Below are 24,109 nucleotides of genomic sequence, written 5' to 3' on the forward strand. Positions count from 1 at the left end.
CAAGGAAGATAAGAAATTGCATTTAGTACAAAGACCACTAACCTGGGAGTCAGGAAAATTGAGTTCTGTTGCCATTTCTGGCATTATTTGTGTCATTTTTCTAAACTTTAACATCTCTAGATCTGTTTCTGGATCTTTCAAATGAGGTGTGGAACATCTTTAAGCTCTAGAAATCAGTAGTCCTGTATTTTTATGTGGGAAAGGGCTCAATGTCTTCTATTTCCACGAATAAGAGAGTAAGACTTAAGCCAGAACAGATCTAAGAAAGATATGAAAATAATCTGATGCAAGGCTTTGAGAATAAATAGTAACTTCTAAGTACTCTTCACCCTTGAGTAGAGGAAGAGAAGGATGCTAAGATGGGTCCACATGAGGCTGCTGGTCCTCTGTATGGATCAACTATTTACCACTCTTTAAGATGGATACCTCCTTCATCTACCCTCCTTATGAACTAGTTCAGCAGTCTTTATACCCTTGATTGAAGAAAGTAATTCCTTATGACAAGATAAAACAACCCAAATCAGCTTTGAGATCCTTCCAGCTCATGTGTGTACCTGCTTACCTCTACTGCTGCTTAAGAACGTCTGTGGACATTCTTCACCACTGGTTGTAAAAACCCTAGGGACCCAGGGCCGACAGCTTTTTTTTCCCACTATAGTTCTCTAAACTGTGACAACATAAACATGATTTTTTAAAAGTTCAAAAAGGAAAATAGTGAATTATTCAATTTCTTTCCAATCCTAGTACCCTTCCCCAAAGGTACTGCCAACAGTTTTTATATATTCATACATTTATAAGTTAATCATATTTATCCTTATTTGACATCATATCTATGTTTGGTCTTAATTCTGTCATCTTCCTATTTTAAATTCTCCCTTTAGCTTTCTTACATGGCCTGTGTTATCTTTAATTTTGTGTTTTCATTTTAATAGTTATCAGGCTTAGAGTTTTGGTGATTACCTTCATAACTGTATTCAGAATATTACATCCTTATTGCTTGATATATTATCAGTTTTACAAAATTTCTATTACATTCTGAAAAGTAAAACCAATTAGGGCATGTATATATTACCCCTTACCTTGTCTTTGATATTCTATTTTCTAACATGTTAATCTTTTCTATATCAAGATGTATAACATTTCAATATGCTTCTATAGCCTTAAATAATTCTACAACTACATATTTAAATAACCAGCACCAGTCCTGTTCTCAATGTTTGTCCATTCATCTCTTTAGATGGGCTTCATCATCTAGATTCTTCAAGAAGTGTCCACCCTCTTTTAATTTACCCTTACATTTGAAATCACTTGGCTTCCTCCCCACCCCCATCCCACCCAAGAATCTGGTAGACTTTTCTTCGCTCTGCTTTAGCACCGAATGTTGCTACAGAGAAGCCTAAGTCCAGTCTGTTCTTCGTCTCTCCATCTCCCCCTCCCAAAGAAATCACTCAATTTTGTTGCTGCTAAGATGACATTCCCCGCTCCCTGCCCCCAGGACAATTTGCAGATTTTGGCCAGATCAAGAGCAACTGTATTTCTTTAAATTATAATGTTAAAATTAGCATTTGTTATATTATCTCACTTTTATAAAACAGTTTCTATCTATTTAGCTTAATATCCAGTTTATATTTATGCATTAATTGGAATTACTTTGGGGGATGGTGGAGTTTGGGGTTCTCTTAAAATTTTCATCTTTGAAATGTTCACCTTTAATGAATGTTTGTTTTTTTTAAAATAATGGAGCTTATCACTTTTTTTGATGGAAAGATGACTTATTTAGTACAAGTTGGTAGTAAATACACAAGATATAATGATGTGTACTTTTTGTAAGTTTTGAAGAAAAATTAAAAAAATTTAAAAATTAAAAAAGTTAAATGTTTAAAAAGAGGAAACAATTTCTCAAACACCTCCTCTTGATTCTGACAACTTGGGTAGGTTAATGGGCTTATGCCATAGAAATGGCATTTTTTCCTCCCTGGTATCAGGATACTTCATAAACTTTAACAAGAAGAATAAGCCAGAAGTTTTCTTAGCAATATGAATTAAGAGTAGAAAAGCCATTGAATGATGTGGATGGAAGTTTTATGGCTGCATATGGAAATGAAATGCTTTAAATGGCCCCTTTCGAGAAGAGTCTCTTGCTTCACACTCTATTCTTTCTTCTATATAACATCTGGTGCTTTCAGTTCCCCTTTTTTGTAAAGTGCTGGAGGTTAACAAATAAAATACAGTAGTTCCCCCTTTACCACGGGGATACATACCAAGATCCCCAGCAGATGCCTGAAACGGTAGATAGTAGAGTCCATCCACCAGGAATGTAGCAAGAATTAATAGGATAATGCAATGTAAAACAATTAGCACACTGCCTGAGAGTATAACTCTACTGCACACAACTATTTTTTTGGGTACTTTGCTTCTAATAGAAGGTAAGTTCCTTGACAGCAACAAATATAATTTGCCACTTTATCCCTATTATCTAGATCAATACTTTTAGTAGGCACTCAAATGTTGGTTAAATGATTTGGAACTGAATTTGTCTGGAGTTTAGGTAAGGAATTGCAAATTTTTAAAAAGGGAACACATGCTAGGGCCAGGCTGTGGAAGGTCTCATATTCTGAGGTTATACTCATTTTATTCAACAGCTCGCAGTGACCATTTTTAAGATGTAAGAGAGGACTGCCTTAATACTGAACACTGGAATCTTTTATCTATAAAGGTTAAGTTTTTCTCCCCACTGGTTTTCAAGTTTTTAAGCACCCATATTTTTACTAAGTTCTAGAAGAAAATATTTCCTTAAGAAAGAGGAAACTGCAGGATAATGCGGGCATCAATTCTCTGAGTGCTCTCTCTTCCTTCTTTCAGCAACTTCTAAGCTGGTGAGAGGGAACTGAGGTTCACAAAAGATACACAATTTTAAAAAAAAGTCTTAAAACACATCCATTTTGATAGAAAACAGAGGCAGCCGGGCATGGTGGCTCACGCATATAATCTCAACACTCTGGCAGGCCAAACCATTTAAAGACCACCTTGGGCAACACAAGAAGACCCTGTCTCTATTTAAAAAAAAAAAAAAAAAAGAGAATGGGGGCAATAAAAAGTCTTGAGAAACTAAAGACTTGCTGCTGCCAATTAGAAGAAAAAGAAAGGGTAAAAGAAAAAACCATGGAATGAGAGATGAGTAGGAGAAGGTTCCAACAGCTATAAATTCAAAGGCCAAAAAAGAAATTCAGTCAGGCAAGCAGGTTTGTAAAAATTACTTTAAAAATCAGGAATTATCTCTGTGGCCAATTATTCTAAACACATAGTTACCTTCACTTCATCAAATAAACTGCTTATTACATAAACCTAATCAACATAAAAAAGCAGTGGTTTTAATACTTCAATTACATTAAAAATCCAGTTATTAAAATCATAACTATCCTTTTTCTTTCTGCCTCTGACATATACACACCCACACTCACCTACCCACACCCCACCAAAAAGTATAAAAACAAGGGAGATAGTCATGAGTAGAACTAAAGGAAAAGTTGAATATTACTTCTCTTCCAAATCACCACCTTTCCACAATCTAACAATTAGACAAGAAAATTAATGAGAATGAACTCTTATAGAAGGGGAGACAATGCAGTTTAGGTAGTTCTATGAAAAAAAAATTGAAGCTTACAAAAGTCGAAACCTGGTTAGTTGTAAAAATGAAGACACTGTAACCAAATTAGTTCTATGACAGCACATTATTCAGCAGTTCTAGAAATGAAGAAGTACTGTTAATCTTTCACTAGGCATTCATTAGAAAAGCCAAAGAGCCTAAGTTCTAGGATTGAATCTCATTTTTTTTAAAATGAGTATTTTGTTATTTCAAAGTAAGCTGTTGTATTCAACTGCACTACACAGGGGCAATATGTAAGAAAGTATATAATCCCCTGGACAAATTTTCAGTCCTGGAGAAAAGCAATATTGGTAACAATACAAGAAACACTAGCACATTTGGTAGAAGAAATGATGCAATGCAGAGACAGTTTTAAGTTCCAGGCAGCAATACAAAATGTATTAATTAGTAACAAACTCATGGCAAAACAAAGTTCACTTCTGTTTTACTAATATAGATGTATTTGGAGAATGCCAATGTTGCTGAACTTATTCAACTTCAGTTGTTAAATGTTCATTCATTCTTAACCACTAAAAAAATCTCCTTTGGACAATCCATATTGTCAGCATTATTAGACTTTAAGATGAAAAATGTGTTTAGCTCTGTAGAGTACTTCCCCTTAACAAGGAGATAAATTCAGCAAGAATCTTCTTGTATCCTTTCCAGTACTATGAAGTCATACCTTTGGAAAACTTAAAATAGGTTTAATTGTATATATTTAGGTAAATATATCTACTTCCCAATGACTTAACAATTATCAGTACAGCTAGTTGGAAAATATTTAGCTGTCTGAATATGTTAAATTATACAATTCTACCACTAAAGTAGTATGAAGTGGTATTTGTCTCCTCAGCTTTTCTAAAGCTGTCTAATCCAAATAACAGTGTGTATGCATGCTTGCATGCGTACACACACATGCTAATAGAGAACATACTGGGTAGTAGATTACTGAAAAATCAAGATATATAGGCTAGACTCAAGGGCCTTATGAAATTTGTAACTGTTTGCCTAGGAAGACATAAAATACTACGTCTATTTTTATTCATATCCTGAAACTCCCAGACAAATCTATCAATAGACTTGAGCTCTGGATGAAGTATGCCTAAAAACACAAAGTTTTTCAGCCTATAGTTTACATTTCAGTAAGCCTTCATATATACATATACCCACAGCATGATTAAGCAAGGGTGGAAACTTTTTTGTTTTTTAAACACATAGTTGGAACAAATAATTTCATAGATAAAAGTAATTTCTGAAGTACATAAAGTGTCTGTTATTCAACATTCAAGTCTCTGCTCAAATGTTACTTCCTAGTCTTCCTTAATACCCCATCCAGAAAATTGTTCTGATAATATTTTTATTTTCCTAATACCACTCTCTGAAATACTTTGTTTATTCATCTATTAGCTTATTTTCTAACTCTAGAATTAAGACATCCTGTATGTCTTGCTCACCACTGTATTTCTAGCAGATGCTTGGCACAATTATTTGTTGAATAAACTAATTTCTCTGTGTATGCAATAGATCAAAATATACCAAGGAGCACAGAAGCAATCTCTCTCTAAATATATGAGATTCTCTCCCCTCCTCTGCCCCCACCCATCCAGACACACTTACCTGGACTACAGAGTGTTTCTAATTTTTTCACAGTATATTATTCTCAGTCAGAGGTGGAATATTTTGTTGCTTTAAAGTAAGTAATACATATTGCAGTAAAACTTATGTAAGCCTATTCAAACTAAATAGCTTTGATGAGAAAACAATTTTATACTTTTGGAAAAATAGCCCCAAACTACCCATAAAAGACAACATTTATCTCACAACTTTTATATTGGTTAAAAATAATCAGATGAAACAACTTTGAACACGGCAATTTATTTTATGCATTATTTAAATCCGCTGTTTAAAAATGTTCAAAAGGCACTTCAAGAAACATTTAAAAATACATTTTTCTGACTTAATGGTGATCACTTAAAATAAGCAAGTCACCAGACATTTTTAAACCATTCATAACACCATTACCTTAAATAATTTTTAAATTCCAAAACACAAACATTCACTATGTAGTACAACACACTGCTTAGCAGTAAGATTAGTTTCCCTCTAATAATATACTTCATGTAGGTTATTAATTTGCAAGGCCCTGCAAAGTTACTAAAACTTAATATAAACTGAAAACTAGAGAGGTAAGGGAGTTGAAATAGAGCACAATTCAACTCTAAAACTTTAGAGTTGGTTTCTCTAAAGAGAATTTGTAAAATTCCTTATTCTAGCCTGTATTAAAGTTTTTATTTCAAATCTTATATATAAACACATTTTTAAAAAAATCAACAGAGGTTACATTAACATTTAGCATAAAATCTACCACACGTTGTCTGCCAGATTGCTTCAGTATGTTTCTGTCAGGCCTACTATAAAGCAGAAAAATAAAGCAAATGAGATTTTTTTTGTTGTTGTTTTTGAGAAAAGGGTGAGTGGAAGAATCCAAATAACTACTTCCTTTAATAATTGTAGATGTAGAATTAATTTAAAATTATAGATTTTTAAGCAGGGCAAGTATCTCCAAAGCCAGCAGGCATTATTCTTAGACTTTTACTTTCCGTTTTATAGGGAACCCTAGTTAGTAGGTTTAAAATTATCAATTAAGTAATAAAAATTCTAATCACTATTAACAGCCAAATTAACTCTGTGAAGGCAGCATTTAAGAGTAACTAGAAAATGGAAGTTAGTAATAAAGCAAATAAAGAAGGGCAATAAACACAAGGCAGAAACTGTCAAAGAATAATAGTCTAATGAACTGAAAACTTAAATGGCAAATAAAATGCTAGATATAATTTAATCAAGGGATTCTTTCAAGTATAATAAATAGTGCATCAACCTGGTAATAACTATAGTTTGACAGTCTCAAGGGAAAAATTAATACTCAAGAAAACTGTGAAACTAACCAGTTAGCAAATTTAATGCTCAAATCCAATTCCATATTAAAAAAATATTAAGAGCTGATCAGTGATTTATTTTCATACCTCATTACAGTAAGAAAAACTCCTCTGAAATTCGTATTTGAAAGCAAACTGGGACAAAAATCTGCTTTATGAACTTTCCACTAGAAAATACAAGCATACCATTATTAGAGAGCATAAGACATCAAAAGCCTTATGTTTTGAAACCATACTAAAATCATTTACCAAATAACAAAGATCTTAATCTAAAAGATAGTAACTACATCATCATCATGAAATCTGATTTTATGTGCTCTATGAAGTACTTGGAGAATTGCTTTTTTGTTTTTCTTTTGCTTTATTAGGTCAAACAAAACAATGAATTAGCAGAAAAATGTATGTTATAAAATAGCATTTACTACTTCAATTTTTTTTTTTAACAATTGTGGAACTTTTTGATGACACTTATGTATGCTTTTAATAAATTATGTACTTATTAGTACTTAATGAACCCTTCCTGCCTCAACATAAAATTACTAAACTTGGAGAATTACAGATTTTATTGTGGGCCCTGATATTAGTCACTTTGGAGAAGCTAAAAATTTGGCCAGAATGAATGATCCAATGACCCTTTAAGTTATCTTTATTTTAGATTTAATATAGTGTGATCCTGTACTACAGTGATTTAAAACATGCTTTTTGAAAAATGTCTTAGTAATGGGGCAGTAATCTTCGTGTGTTTCAAACACTATTTGCACCACAATCACGTAGGTTGTTGGGTACTGGTTCTCAAACTAGGATAAGAAAGACACCTGCAGAGTTTGCTTAAACACAACTGCTAGCCCCTGCCCTTAGAGTATCTGATTTAGTAGATCTGAGATGGAGCCCTGAGAGAGGCTGCATTTCCAACAAAGTTCCCAGGTGATGTTAATGCTGTTTGCTGGGACCACACTTTTGACAATCGCTGCCCTAGGGTATCTGGTAAGAATGCATACTCTTGGGCCCCATGCTTAAATTAGAATTTCTGAGATTGGGGTTTTCAGATCTGCATTGAACAACATCCTGGGCAAGTGTGAGAACCACAGTTTAAGAATCACTTTGACAATTTGGCTGGGTTAATTTGACTATTACTGGCCATTGTATCAGATATCACATAACATATACATAAAAATGGAAATAATGCTAAATGAATAACCCCAAGCCTGAGACAGTTCAAATGAACACATAGGGTTTGAATATAAATCCTACCTCTGTTACTTACTAGCTTTGTGACAGTGACAAAGTTACTTTAATTCTCTGAGCCTCAGTTTCCTTATCTATAATAGGGGAAAAACACCCAAATTTTGAGGATTAACACTATTATACACAGATTATCTAAGTACAGTACCTAGCATACAGTTGGCACTTGATAAATAATAGCTATTATTTCCTTATCTGGTCAAAGCAAATTTTTCATTCACTTAAATGCAGTATTTACACTCCAAGGTAACAGAATAATAATACAGTCTTCTATTTATTGCTCCCTATTCTGGGACAGACAGTGTTCTAAGAACCTTACATTTATTTAATCCTCATAAAAATCCTGTGAGGTAGGCAGTATTATCATCCCTAATTTACAGATGAGGAAACTGAGACACAGAGAGATTAAGTAAAATTGTTCAAGGTTACAAAAACAGTAAGTGTTGGAGCAAGAATTTAAATCCAAGCAAGTCTGACTCTAGAGCCCAGGATTCATCATAACATTCATTTCCTATGAGCAAATCTTAAGGTTTTTGGATATTTATAGTAAACCATTTATACTTCTAGTCAAGTAACACATATGAAAATTCATGTACACACCATGGTGAAGAGTTGTTCAAAGAATCAAATGAATGCCTTGAAATTTTGGCAGATGATACTACCATGGTAATAGGTAAAAATTGGTGCATGTTTTCACTATGTGGGCAGAGTAGTCCATGGTTAGCCAATGAAATGAACATCCTCTCAAATATACCATTCAAAGAGGTCATGATTTTGACATGTTTTGGCACAATAAATATAAATTACTTAGCTAGCTGGGCGCTGTGGCTCACACTTGTAATCCCAGCACTTTGGGAGGCCGAGGCGGGTGGATTACTTGAGTTCAGGAGTTTAAGACCAGCCTGGCCAACGTGGCAAAACCCCATCTCTACTAAAAATATGAAAATTGGCTGGGTGTGGTGGCACGTGCCTATAATCCCAGCTACTCGGGAGGCTGAGGCAGGAGAATTGCACCACTGCAGTCCAGCCTGGGGGACAGAGTGAGGCGGTCTCCGAAAAAAGGAATTACCTAGCTAAATAGCAGAGTCAGTGGCACGACAGCTATGTAAAATTGGCATAATGATAAACATAAGGGAAATGTAAATCTTTTGTACCATAAAAATAATCTCATAGAAAGTCTGTAAAATATTCTGTTATGACACACTGAGTACTGCTAAACATAATAAAAATAAAAAATTTCTTTCCCTTCAGAAACTCTTTAAACAGAGTCACTAAAAATAGAATGAAACATTTGTGAATGTTTTTGATGACAGTCTTGACTAGTTATTCTGCGTTGTTAGAACTATCCATTAGCAAAACAATTATCCCAAAATAGCATCAACTTTCAGACTTATTTATAAATTAAGTATCTACTCTTTCAATATATAACATTTTTGTTTAAGCAGTCTGCATTTTCTATTGTTTTTAATTCTTGTCAAAATCTTGCCACTGTAACTAACAGTCACCTCAGATCCTATAAATGAATTTTAAAACTCTGCTTTAAACAAGTTATGAAAGGCACAAACAAGTTCTCATCTCAACAGGATGACAATGAAATAAACCATAACTATGTAGTTGGAAAGAGTTTAAAATAATCAATTTAAAATGTCAGTAATTCCTGAGAGTGGCACTGTTATGAGAAAAGCATCCTCAAATAGCATTAAATTTATTAGTTACTCATAATTAACAATGGGTAAATTTGGGAACAAATATTGTAAAATACATGTTTACAAATGCTATGAATGGTTTGAGTAAATTAATAGTGGAGAATGGTATTCAAGAGTGGCTAAACATATTTAGAAGAGAGACAACAGAGATTCCGTAAAAGATTACCAATTAGAATCAAGTATATAATATAGTCAAGGCCCATGATAATTTTAAAGTGTGGTTTTATTAATGCACTTCAGGGTAAGTGCCAGTTTTATTTTAGCTTCTTCTGGAAGAAATACTACCAATTATAAATAATCACAGCAACATTTTCATTAGACAAAAACTCTGTGTGTGTGTGTGTGGAGGGGGGTGGATCATTTATATCATACTGCAAATATAAACTCAATTCTTGAGCTGTATTAACAACACTGAGCAACAATATTTCTTTCTAAAATTTTCTTTAAGGCAGATCTGTTTATTACTAACATGGTGCAGTGTAGTTTTAGTAAATTTAATTTAATTTTAGTTTCTCAGTGACAATAATACAGATGGTCAGAAAACAGGCAACAAAATCTCTTTTCTAATTCCTCTACCTGGCCACCATTTTAAAAACACAAGTTCTTCATATATATAGATATATTTATATATTACTGTATCAAAACACATTTTAACAGACTTCACAGCTCATTTAAAGCTTCAGTTTATAGTCATTCATGTGAAAGGTTTCTATAAGGAATGTTCACTTAGAATTCCTCACTGGGATTCCAGTGTTCTATGTCAGAAATGCAGAAGTCCTTTTTCAGTGCAATGCTAGACATTTTACCTTTGTTCACTCATGATTTTCTTTCAAGGGTTTCCTAACTTCACTTTTGTATCTTCCTTTTTGTTTGCTTGACTAATTTCCTTTAGTATATCTTCAGGTAAGGTAGGTTGATATCTGTATAAATAACCATATGGACGAAGATGATAAACGAGGTATTCTAACTCATACATAGTTGTAGAATCAACATAATGAAAAGAAACTGCAAGATCAGAACAGCAACCAGGACCCTAAAAAAGCAGTGGAAACAGGCATTGTTAATAAACAGCACATTGCTAGCATACAATATTTACATACTTATAAAGGACAATGTAATTTTAAAAGAATGCAAACATTAAAGATGGCAAGGTAAAGCAAAGGAACCTAATATACTAGACCTGTGGAATAAATCAATAGTTTACTTAGATGTCCTAATGATTTAAAACTAATTGAAATTGGTGAAACCAAGTGAAATTGTGGAAAGTATTTTTAACTGAAATAATATTCTCTCACACTCTTTAGCAGATAAAATTATTGAGATTTCTTCAAATCAAAGGAGCAGCCATACAAAGGATAAATCTCCAACATCTGCTTTCTCTTCCTAATTTTCTCACTGTAATTTTTTGCATGGCTCAGACTCGGAAAGATACCTCTGGGGCATTCAGTGACTACAAAGCCTTGCTCATTAGGTGTCTACAACCCAATACACTTCATCTATATATATCAACCCATACAGTACAGTATTTGAGACAAAGCTCTCAAGCTAGACTTGGGTTTGAACCCAAATTTTGTGGGCTAGTATACGACTTTGAGTAAGCTATTTATTCTCTATAAGATTCAATTTCCACATCTGTAAAAGGTGGTTATTTAAAGGAGACAATGTGTGTAAAATGCGTGGAATTACCCTTTGCTTAAAATAAGTGCTCAATAAATGTTAGCTATTATTGACTGAAAAATCGTATCAGGTGGCCCTCAGGTAGGTCAGATTTAAACCTCTGTCCAATTATGTAATTCTCATAAATTCCTAATAGGGTTGGTATGAGAACAAAGTTTAAAATAAAACAATACAATGAACAAGAAAGCAATAAAATTAAGAAGACAAAAAGAGACGAATTAAGCAGTCAACCTAGAGTCAGAATTGGTATCTGGAGAACGTTGGTGTCATCCAGGTGACTCCAACAAAACTTCAGGCTCCATCTGACATCTTTGTAAAGAATGAGGGAGATAGTCTAGCAAGTTCCAAGAGAAGATGCATAATGATTGAATATTTAATAAATCTAGTAATTCATGTTTGGAAGTATGTAGCTTACAGTGTAGTAAAAGTTATCAAACTGTCCGCTGCATTTTCTCTGCTGTTATCTCTGAACTTTCCTTTGAAACACACACTGGGTATGTGGATTCTTAGACAACCTAGTCTTGCACCTTTAGGAAATACCAGAATAAAAGCAAATAGGAAAAATAACCAGATAGGTCAACTTGTGATTATCTAAACTAGCTCTGTCCAACAGATATGTGAGCCATATAGTAGCCACATTAAAAATGTAAAAAAAAGAAAAAAAAATGAAATTTATTTAACGGAAAAATTTCATCATATTGTTTTAACATGCAATAGTTTTACAATGATTAATTAAACCATTCTTGAAACCAGGTGTGTATTTTATTTATGGCATGTCTCAATTTGGACTAGCCAAATTTCAAGTGCTCAATAACCACATGTACCTTAGTGACTACTATCCTGTCCAGTGCATATTAAACTTAAGGACTAGACCAGTAATAGTTTTAAATTGCTGACCTCTGGAAGCAATTTTTATGTTCTCTAAAATAATTAATATTTTTGATAAGATTTACTGCATTAATTATGTTACTCTATATTTTACTGGATAGTCAGGATTCTGTTAGGCATTTATGCAATAAAAGACAATAAAAGAAAAAAGCTATAATTATTAGAAAACAAGAGCTAGCAGACAATTATGGTTACCCAAAAAACTCAAGAATCTCAAGCGAAGAATCATCAGAATAGGGAATTCAGTTACAAAGCCAGATTTTAAAGATGCTTAAAAAGAAAACCAAACAAATAAGTTTTCATATATATCAGTAAAAAGGTTAAGTTTTTAAAAAGCCCAAGTAGAACAGTAACAGAAATATTGCGTACCTATGGAAATGGTTTATAAAACTTGACCAAAGGACCTAAAAGGCAACTTAAAAAAAATCCTTGGCAGTTATCCCTAAATTAATGAGCTTGTATGCAAAGATAAAGAAATGAGTTGCCAAAACACTTAGAAAAAAAGAAGAGTTAATTTGCCCTTAGAATAATAACTTAAAATTACTGTAAAGCTACAAGGTTCAAAATAATATGGTGCTGGGCCAAAATCAAATTAGAACAATGGCATAGAACTGAAATCCCAGATATAGATCCTACTACAAGTAAGGGCTATCGTGTACGATAAACGAGATATTTTAAATCAGTAATGAGTTAAAAAATGGCAGTAGAATAATTAGTTAACAATTTAAAAAAATCAGGAGCTCTCTACCTCAATTATGTACTAATATGTTTCAGACAGAATAAATGAAACTGAAGAATAAAATAAATCATATTTGACCACTTCTGACCTACAGAAAAGTCAATTTTTCATGTAGAGAGATATACATAAACAATTACATATATATTTTAAATCTACCATATTAACACTCACTGCAACTTCTCTGGTGAAAAGTCTATTACTAAGAAGGTGGAGTGGGAAGGGAACTGCTTAAGAGTCAGTTCTGAACAAGAAATTTAGGAATGTAACTCTTTCATGAATTAGAGTATCTTTTACCCTGACTCGCTAGATAAAAATTTTCTGTATTTTCAGTAATTAGTACATAGAAAAAAAAGTATAAGATTTAAACTCATTTAGGGGGAAGAAAACTTACTAAATGATAGATGAATAATAATAGAATTTTAGTTTCACATTGGGTTTATGTAAGAATCTCCTGATGAAGAACAGGCAATGTCAGATTGATGGGTCAATTTTGGTACTCTGAATTCTGTTTTATGTTCTTCAATATAATTGGATAAATTTTTATAGAAAGAACAAATGTGCCATCCATTTAATAAACCACTACAATGTAAATAAAGGATGCACTATATTTATTTTGTTCATATAAAGCATATTGTTAGGTATACTTTATTTGCAAACAGGAATTATAGGCAGTACTTTTGAAAGGGAGGCTATTTTACTGTTTACAAAATAATGACAACTATGATGTCCCTTTGCTACTCTTGTATGTATACCCAACATCAGATACTCTCAGTAATATCTTATGTGCATTTGGATGTATTTGCTACATGTTTATATTCTTGAATTTGGGTAAATTTTTTATATGGGAAAAGGATACAGAATTAAGAAAGGAAAAGATCAAGTCATCTTGGAATGGTCAGAATATATTAAGAAAAGTTTACATCAAACAAGCATCCAAAGTGGTACTCTCACTAAAACAGAAAAACAGATTATGAAAAGTTTCCTTTTAAAGCTGATTACCTAAAGCTCGGGTCAGATGTTCTAGGACAGGATCTCTGAACCATGGTACTACTGACATTTTGGGCAAGAGTAATTCTTTGTTGTAGGAGGCTGTCCTGTGCATTTTAGGATGTTTAGCAATTAGTAGGTTTATAATGTAGTGGGTTTTTACCCATTAGATGCCAGTAGCAGCCTCCTAGCTGTAACAACCAAAAATGTCTCCAGACCTTGCCAAATGTCCTCTGAAGGCAAAATTGCCCTGGGTTGAGAATCACTGTTCCAGATGATGATCTGAAAGCATTGCCTTATGAAGATGAGAGTAGTAGCATGAAGTCTATTATTTATATGTTAGGTCCAGAGAAAAGAAGGCATAGAGAACTAGGTTTCATGATCCCCGGTCTCATTCAATTATCCACTGAAGCAATGCTTATAATAGTGAACATAGCATATACATAATTAACATTGATAAATCTCAATGTTGTATGAAAAGGGGAAGTTGTAGAAAGATGCTTATTTAAAAATCTGAAAAACAATATTATATGTTATTGATACATAAACATGTAGAAAAATATGAAACATTCATGTTAATGAGTAATATTAAATTCATGACAGTGGTTAACTCCAGGGAAGGAGGTTGGAGAGGGTACACAGGCCTCAACTATAGCATTTTTTTCTTTAAAAAACTCTGAAACAAATGTGGTAAAAGATTAATATTTGGTAAAGATTGGGGCATAAGTACAATGCATATTCTGAAATATTTGTACAACTGGAATACTTCATAAAATAATGTATTTTAGATACAATTCTCAGGAATGTGAGCCAAGGCTTATTAAATGCTTACTGTGTGAAGGGCTGTACTATGTTGTAATTACAACTAAATAAGACAAGTACATTATGTCCATCTTACAAATGAGGAAACTAAGGCTCAGAAGTCAGACAAGTCGTTCGGCTATTAAGTGGGAGAGCAGGATTTGACTCTAGGTCTTTCTGAACCTCCACTAAGTCCTCCTGATGACTAGAAGGCTCTTTACGCAGATCTTCACACAGCTTGCTCTCTAATATCACTCAGGTTTCTGCTCAAAAGTCACCTCTTTGAGAGGCCTTCCTTAATCACCCAAACCAGAGGACTCCATCCCATTCTGGATCACTCTACATCCCTTTACTTGGCTTATTTTTCTTCAGGGCACTTACTACTAAAATCCTATTTTATCTTTATAAGTCTGCCTGTTTACTGTATATCTCCTCATCCAGAATGTAAGGTTCACGAGAACTGGAATTTGGCTGTGATTTACTTCTACATTCTCAGTGCCTGGCATATAACCAAGAGATGTTTGCTAAGTGACTACTGCTGATGTCCCTGTTCTCATCTATTTTGTTATACTGTCACTCTATTTAAAAAGACTACGAAAGGGCCGGGTGTGGTGGCTCATGCCTATAATCCCAACACTTTGGGAGGCCGAGGCTGGTGGATCACAAAGCCAGGAGACCATCCTGGCTAATGGTCTTGGAAACCCCATCTCTACTAAAAATACAAAAAAATTAGCCGGGCGTGGTGGGTGGCAGGCACCTGTAGTCCCAGCTATTCAGGAGGCTGAGGCAGGAGAACAGTGTGAACCTGGGAGGTGGAGTTTGCAGTGAGCGGAGATGCGCCACTGCACTACAGTCTGGGAGGCAGAGTGAGACTCTGTCTCAAAAACAAAAATAAGAAAGAGTCCTCATTATTGGTACTAAAGAAACATACACATATTAACACATTTTTATCAACAAAATTCAGTCAGTCCAAGTATTAACATAGTAATAAAATTTCTAAACTTACCTCTACAGGAGGATAATAGTTGTAATTCCAGTACCAAAAGGTTCTAGGTAGATAACCTTTAATTAAATGGTGTTCTGGCACAAAGGGATGAAAAGTTTCTTTTCCAGTGGTATCTCTGGAATCTCCTGCTTCTACATTTATAATTTCCATGCATCTCCCCAGTGCTAAGTCTTCAATGGAGGAACTATGTGTACACTTGTCTGTTTTAAATGCATCAACAAATCTTTTCAAGGCTTCTTTGCTTAGTACATATCCTGCTCCTCCACTCATGTAGCCCTGTTTTACATAGGGCTTAAATCTTCTCCCAAAGTAAATGGGTTCTTCAGGGTCGTATTTCGAAAGAAGCCACCTCAAATTGTCTAGTATGACATATGTGTCATCATCTGCTTTCAAAAACCAATCAGCATCTTCTAAATAATGTTCATGAACATACTGAAAAGCTTTAATTGTTTTCCAGTATAGTTGATCTCTGCCTTCTTTGGTTTTCAATCCCACAGCAGGGAAGTCTTTATTTTCTTCTGAACTCATAAACAACACTTTGTTACAACGCTGGGCCCATGTAGCTTTGACATGTTTGGCCTTTTTCTCTAGGTTTTGAGGGCCGGTCATAACCCAGCAAAGAATTTTAACTTTCTGATAGAGGTTTTCAGCGATGTCTGTGTTCTCATCTATTAAAATATTTTAAAAAGTTATTTACATAGATGTAAAATCCAAATATTAATAAATTATACTGAAGAAAGCATTTTCCTAATTTCAAAGGTCCTCCTATTTATCCCTCTATTAGTGATTTAGCCAAAGGAAAGCAAAACTCATCCTAATGTAAACTGACATTCTGATTTATTGGTTTCACGTCAGTGTTATCCAAGACATCACTGGGGCTAATAAGAGTTGACATTATAATCTAAATTCTTCTCAAACTGTAGTTTACCAATTAAAAGCAACAGCATCACCTGGGAGCTTGTTAGAAATGCATAATCTTAGGCCCCAACCCAGACCCACTGAATCAGAATCAGCATTTTAATAAGTTCCCCTGGTGCTTCATAGCCATGCTAAATGCTGCCTTAAATAGTCTCTGCTTGGCACTTCATAGAAGAAAGCAGCTGGTTTTTAATAGATTATTGACAGAAATTTCTAACTGCTCTGAATGAGTTTCTGAAGAGCAGGAAAGACATGCTGCTGAAGTGGCAGTTCATTTTTGAAGTTCACAAGAATCAACTATAAAGAATTTCTACAAGTACCCAGAGGTGGTAAAAGTTCAAAGCACAGGAGTTGAGATTACTTCCTGATAGTAACATACCTCATTCCAAAATGTAAATCCACCAATCAAAAACAGAAAAGAACAATGGTAGACGTGGCAATTCCAAGACTAGAGCAGTGCTCTTTAAACTACTGGTTTGCAAAGAAATAAGGAGCTTATACCAGAATATAAAGCAACACATTGCTTTGAAAAAGGCCTACCATTAGAACCAACCAACCAAAATGTCCACTTAACTAAGCAGTGAGCTTAAAACTGATTTACATCCTAGTGTAACCTCATTATCTTGTGCAGACAAACAGTTTACAAACTGTCAGGCCAGGACCGCATTTTGAGTAACACTGGTGTACAGGAAGAGCTCAATGATGAGATTCTAGATGAGTACTTCTTAAGCTATCTGTGGTGAAAGGCCAATTTTTATTTCTAATACCGGTCTATACTGTGTAAATAGGATAAAAATGAATTATAAGAAAAACAAAACTAACAGAAATATAAAACACAAGCCCTATATTTTTATTTTTAGCTTCAGACAAAATTACTCCAATTACAATAAAAGTTTCTGCTTACTCCCAAATAAGCAGCCATTCTTTAGTTATAGGACCAGAATGAGTCTATGAACTGACTTTCAGTAGCAATGTTCTGGGCAGTATCCTGATGAAGTATGTGCTTAAAATTAAGGTCAAACAGTAAGTTACTTAGTCCTATGAGAAATTAACAACGAAGGCATAATATACTAGTTAACCAACTGAGAGGAAATAATGGGAAAAGCTGGGTGGAACATAAAAATATTCTCATGTCCCGGCTGGGCGCAGTGGCTCATGCCTGTAATCCCAGCACTTTGTGAGGCTGAGGCGGGCGGATCATGAGGTCAGGAGTTTGAGACTAGCCTGGCCAACATGGTGAAACCCTGTCTCTACTAAAAAAAAAAAAAATACAAAAAATTAGCCGGGCGTAGTAGCGGGCGCCTGTAATCCCAGCTACTCGGGAGGCTGAGGCAGGAGAATCACTTGAACCCGGGAGGCGGAGGTTGCAGTGGGCCAAGATCCTGCCACTGCACTCCAGCCCAGGTGACAGAGTGAGACTCTGTCTCAAAAAAAAAAAAAAAATTATCATGTCCCTCTGAATATCAAGATTCACAATCCAAAAGGACAATAGCAGACAAAATCACCTTACTTTCAGTCAGAAAGCATAGACATCTCATATCCTTGAGGAGCCCAATCTCTTAGCTATACAAATATACCAAACCTTGAATGGACAGAAATACTGAATGCAAGAATCCCCAATCTGTTTCATTCAGGCAAGACAGGTTTGTCCACTCCGCCTGATAAATAATTTTTCATTCACTAATTACTTTGTACCGGGCATGGGCTGGCACAGGAAATGAATAAAATGAGTAAGACACATTTCCTGCTGCAGAGAAAGTCAGTCCATTCAGGGAGCCTGAACCTGACACACAAACCAGTAATTGCTAACTAGTAAGACATGTTATTATAGAGGTATGAACAAAGGATTCAATGTGCTGAAGGAAAAGAAAGTAGTGGCTAATAAATCCTACAGAGCAGTATATAGGGACCTGGGTAGAACAAAAAGAAAGATAAAAATAAAGAGATGACACAGAAAATAGGTTATAAGTTCACCAAAAGGAATGGTGAAGTCTGGATGACTGCAGGTACATGGGTATAGCTGAAGGTTTGAATCAGAAATGCACTGTGGACTAAGAGGAAAAGATGAAAAATGGTAAAGAAGTATCATAGAATGTACTGATAAATGGAATTGGCTAGCATGTGAAGGCAATCACCTACCATGATTTCATAATTTCTGGCACTGACAGATGCTAATGAGCTATATAAAATAAAGAATAGAGGAGGAAGAGCAACTTCTAGGAGTAGGAAGGAAAAGGAGACTCAATTTACACATGCTGAGTCTGAAGGGAGTAGACAAACTTTTAGCATACCCCACATGTTGTAGGTCATTGAGCTGGACAAGTATGTATCTAATACACATGCCTATAGTGAGGCCTAGTATGGCCTACTGTTAGTAGGGAAATCTGGCTCCAGTTGATCATCTAAAGCCATGTAGCTATGCTACAGAGCAAACACACAGTGATCAAACTGTTCTGTAAGAACACAGAGCACCTGCTCAGAGCTGAATTACTGTTATATAAACAATCCCAAAATATGACATAGTATGCATGTGTTTGCTAGTTGAGAAAACGGAACCAGGCTTTGAAATCTCACCCTTCAACCTCTGATTGAGAGGTAGTGAAGAAGTAATTATTACTGGGAAGAGAAGAGAAGCAACTCTGAATAGTGGACCCTCTGCATCCCAGAATTCCAATAGTTTTCAAGCTACTTATATTATTTTCTGTCAAACCATATTTTGCAGAGATCTTTGCATTGTGTTAATGTCTTCCCACAATGTCTGGAACTGGGCTAAAGACAGTAAGAAATAGATGGAAATTAAAATTATGAGGGTTGATGATGTCACACAGATAAACAGCTAAAGGACAGAAACTTGGAGATAACACTTAAGGGACACATAAATAACTCAACTGAGAAAATCTGGTTAGAGGTAGGAGGCTAGGAGAAAATGAAGTCTTTAGAACGCATCCTTGGTTTTTAACTTCCTTGTTCTTTGTGCCTCTTGAGGAAAAAAAAGTTATATTAACTATAAAAATATAAATTGAAATTTATATATACCTCAAGTTTCTCTAGGAAAATAAGACTTAAGCAAAAGCTATGACCAAAACAAGTAACAAAAACCAAAGACACACATATAACAAAACTGGACCTAAAAAAACATTTTCAGAAACAAATCTAATATGAATAGTTATGCCCTTCCCCAAATCATGGTTTCTGAACCATTTCTACTTAAAAATTAATTCAAAATTAATATTCCCTAAATAAATCTGGGTTTTAGCAATTCCTTCTCTCAAGGCAAACCAAGAATTGTTATTTAGTATCTGGAATATATAGCCCATTTTAATCAACAGATATAGACAGGGATATGACAAAATTTAGACTAAAATACTGCTTATATTTACTCCTTAATAAAGTAAACCATACCTTTATGTTGGCTAGAATCTGCATTGAAGTTCATTTCTCCTTCTAGATGATTCTGTCCATTATCATCTGAATGCCTCGCATGAGGATCATTATGAAGAACATTAGGCTGGATGTCACCCTGTTCTCCCAACAAAATACTAAATAGCTGGGAACATAAAAGAAATCCTATTGCTGATCCACAGAGGAAGGTTAAAAAATTCAGCCAGGATTTAGAGGCCATTTCCCGAAAGTGTATTTCTGTAAGAACAAAAATTAGCAGGATGTTATAAAATCAAAACTAGATATATAACAGGAGTAAAAATTCTGGTAACATTTAGCTATAATGGAAAGTTAATTTCTAACAGTATTTAGCTATTTATTATCTATGAGTTTACCCCTCTATTTGCTGCTTAAACAGCACACTATGGAAAATTCATAAAAACAGATTAATTAGTAGGACAGTCATAGTTGGGGTGGGGTATGGATAAGTATGTCAGAATTGCACACAGAATTTCCTATTCTTCCCATGAGGATCCTTTCTGGATCTAAGACTACTTGTCATGTTGTTTTTCTTTCTTTGCTGTTAACTCTGAGTACTGAAGTCTACTTCCTTTTCTTTGGTAGCAACCACCACCCATTCTCCAACCCAAAAGTTAGCAAAACCCTTTCTGTAAAGAACTAGAAATGAAGTATTTTTGGCTTTTTGGGTCTCATGTGGTCTCTGTTGCATCTTCTTTTTAAACAATCCTTTACAATAAGTAAAAAACAGTTTTAGTTTGTGGAAGACTAGGGTCAGCACAGTTTGGGGACCCATGGACCAAGCTGGCCTGCCACCTGTTTTTGTAAATAGAGTTTTATTTGAGCACACCCATGCCCATTCATTTATATATTGACTATGGCTACTTTTGCCCTAAAACAGCAGAGTGAATAGCTACAATAGAGGCAATATGTCTCAAAAAACCTTACCTAGCCCTTTATAGAAAAAGTTTGCTGGCTAGGCACAGTGGCTCATGCCTGTAATCCTAGCACTTTGGGAGGCCACGGTGGGTGGATCACTTGAAGTCAGGAGTTTGAGACCAGCCAAGACAACATGGTAAAAAATTTAGCTGGGCATGATGGCATGCACCTGTAGTCCCAGCTACTTGGGAAGCTGAGGTGAAGAATCACTTGAACTCAGAAGGTGGAGGTTGCAGTGTACCAAGACTGCAGCACTGCACTCCAGCCTGGGCGAAAGAGTGAAACTCTTGTCTCAGAAAAAAAGAAAAAGTTTGCTGACCTCTGCTCTATACTGCAAGATCTTGGATGGAATCTATAATATTAACGAGATTAAGTAGGGTACCTGGGACACAGATGCGTGTTAAACTGCCCCAAAACCAAACATAAAGGCCCTTTTTAAGGGTTTGTTAACAATTACTACATGGTGAAGTTATAAATTTCTATTAAATTCCTTATAAGATTGGTCTTAACTCTAGTTTCCTATTCCTCAAGATAATTAAAATAGTAAGTTTACTAAGCATTTATTTATACCAGAAGCTGTTCATACATTATTTCACTTTAAATAAAATTTAATTTCAATTTCCTTTTTCATTCTCACTAAACCCATCTGCAGATGAGGAAAGAGAAATTTTAAAAAGGTAATTTTAAACAGGTAACTCATATAGGTTGACACAATCAGGAGGAGCCACAGTTTGAATGTAGGTCTGCGTGCTTAAAAAGCTCATGCCCAGCCAGGCATGGTGGCTTATGCCTGTAATCCTAGCAATTTGGGAGGCCAAGGCAGGCGGATCACCTGAGGTCAGGAGTTCAAGACCAGCCTCGCCAACATGGTGAAACCCCATCTCTACTAAAAATACAAAAGTTAGCCAGGCATAGTGATGCCTGCTTGTAATCCCAGCTACCTGGGAGACTGAGGCAGGAGAATCACTGGAACCTCAGAGGCAGGACTGCAGGACCGAGATCATGCCACTGTATTCCAGCCTGGGTGACAGAGACTCTGTCTCAAAAACAAAACAAAACAAAACAAAATCCCATGCCCTTTCCATTACATTTCTCAAACTCTTCACTTAATCACCACTAACAGCAGAGGGCAATGGGTAGTCAAAGTAGAGGTCTGGGAAATATAACCCTAAAAATAAAAATTTCTTTAAAATATTTTTTGAAAGCAAAAGGTACAAACTAACAATCACCACTACAACAATAAAAACAAAACAACTTCATATATGTCTGGAATGGCTGACTAGGTTCTTTTAGAACAACCAAGTACAATCAGAAATACTGAACAAAATGTAAAAAAATATAAATATACGTTTGAAGACATTGGTAAGATATCAAGGCAGTGAGAATTAGTAGGGCCAAAATCTGCAAGAAGAAAGGAGAGAAGCAGCCCAGACATTTGGCACAGCTCTATCCTCAAGACCATGACTGATTCTGAAAGAGAAAACAATAAGGGCAATAAAGCTAAGCAAAAATTAATGTCCAAAGTCTGCTTAGGAGAAGAGGTTCTGAGAAACACCTATGTTCTTATCAAGGACTCTGAAAGGCTACAATCTGGGAATAAGAACAAAACAAAAATAGACCAATCTTTACAAGGGCTCAAGTCTACGTTGGAGTCATCTCAGACACTGACTGGATGATCCACCCTAGCCTAACTGCAAAAATATTCTCCTGGAGAAATATAAAATCATGAAGAACCTGAAATTATTACTACATTTTTTTTTTTTTTTTGGGTATACAACATGGACAAAATTTTGATACACAACGTCCAAAACAACCAGGCATCAATATGAAAATTATGGCTAAACACAAAAAAGTAGACAATAGAAACAGAGCCAAAAGACAAGATTTTCATATCATTAGCTTTGAAATAACTATTCTTAATAAAGTCAAGAAATTAAATGGCAAGATTAAGAAATTAGGCATAGAATAGTCACAGCTGAAGAAAAAAATTAATAACCTAAAAAGCTAGGTCAGAAAAAAATATGCAGAGTGAAGTATGGAAAAACAAATGGATTGAAAAAGAATTGAGCAAAAAAAAAAAAAAAAAGAATAAAGTGAAAGGGTCTAATGTTAAATGTTAACTGGAACGTTTGAGGGAGGAGACATATAACTCAGGAGAAGTGGTATTTAAAGAAATAATGACTGAATATTTTCCATACTGACAGAGTACCAACCCTTACATTAAAAAAAAAAAAAAAATCTACAAAACCCAATAAAGATTACAAAGAAAAAGAAAACATTACCTAAGTACATCAGTCAAACTACTGAAAACCAAGGACAGAGAAAAAAACTTAAAAGGTGTAATAAGATTGACAGCTGACATTTTAGCAGAAACAACAGAATCAAGACTGCAGTGAACTATTTTTAAAGTGCTAAAAGAACAGAACTACCAACCTAGCATTCTGTATCCAGCAAAAATGTCCTTCAAAAATGAGCCTTAAAAACACGTTCAGAAAAACAAAACCTAAGTGAATTTATCACTAAAAGGTCTACTCGAATTCTTCAGGCAGAAGGAAAAGAATTTCATATAAAAATTCAGAGATGTAGGAAGGGGGAGAGAGTCATAAAAAGGGTATGTATGTATGTAAGTAAATCCAAATAAATACTGACTATATAAAACCTTTCTTGAAAGTCTCACAAGATATTAGTATTATTACCATTAAAACAAATTACAAAACTGGCATCAAAAAGTGTAAGGAGGAGCCACAGAGTTTAAGAGCTCTAAAGTCATTTCACTGTCCAGGAGCTGTTAAAAAAAATACTAATTAACAATAGCTTTTAAAAGACCAAGGATGTATGATATAATCTCTAAACAAACAAACAGCAAAAGAATATAATTCAAATAGAAAAAATGAAATGGGAAAATACCCCAAATCAAGGCAATATAAAAAAAATATACAGATGAGACAAATAGAAAATAGATAGTAAGGTGGTTGATTTAAAAACAAACATATCAATGATTATATTAAAAGCAAACAGACTAGAAGTTCCAATTAAAAGATAAAGATTGCCAGTCAGACTCGAGAAAAATAAACCCATCTATACACAGCTTACAAGAGACATATATTAAATATATTTACAAAGTTGAAAGCAAAATAATAGAAAGATATACCATACAAACAGTAATAAAAGGAAAGCCTATTGATATCACATAAAAAAACTAGTAGTTACATGGCTTGTTCTCTG

At 34.6% G+C, this 24,109-nt stretch overlaps 1 protein-coding gene across 4 annotated transcripts in view; it reads right to left on the reverse strand.

Moving 5' to 3' along the window:
- Nucleotides 1-5,505: 5,505 nt before the first annotated feature.
- C1GALT1 (core 1 synthase, glycoprotein-N-acetylgalactosamine 3-beta-galactosyltransferase 1) overlaps nt 5,506-24,109 on the reverse strand; it is an 85,965-nt gene continuing 67,361 nt past the window's right edge. For 3 of the 4 annotated variants that reach the window (XM_005550140.4, XM_015447710.4, XM_045388839.3), the window contains 3 exons: nt 19,949-20,185; nt 15,629-16,296; nt 5,506-10,563 (listed from right to left, as the gene is read on the reverse strand). In XM_005550140.4, the coding sequence (XP_005550197.1) occupies nt 10,360-10,563; nt 15,629-16,296; nt 19,949-20,185 (1,109 nt within the window). In that variant the 3' untranslated portion in view covers nt 5,506-10,359. The remainder of the gene's footprint in view (nt 10,564-15,628; nt 16,297-19,948; nt 20,186-24,109) is intronic. The other variant, XM_015447712.4, reaches the window with a different exon arrangement.

This window comes from Macaca fascicularis, chromosome 3, assembly GCF_037993035.2.
Source record: "Macaca fascicularis isolate 582-1 chromosome 3, T2T-MFA8v1.1".
Taxonomy (NCBI): Eukaryota; Metazoa; Chordata; class Mammalia; order Primates; family Cercopithecidae; genus Macaca; species Macaca fascicularis.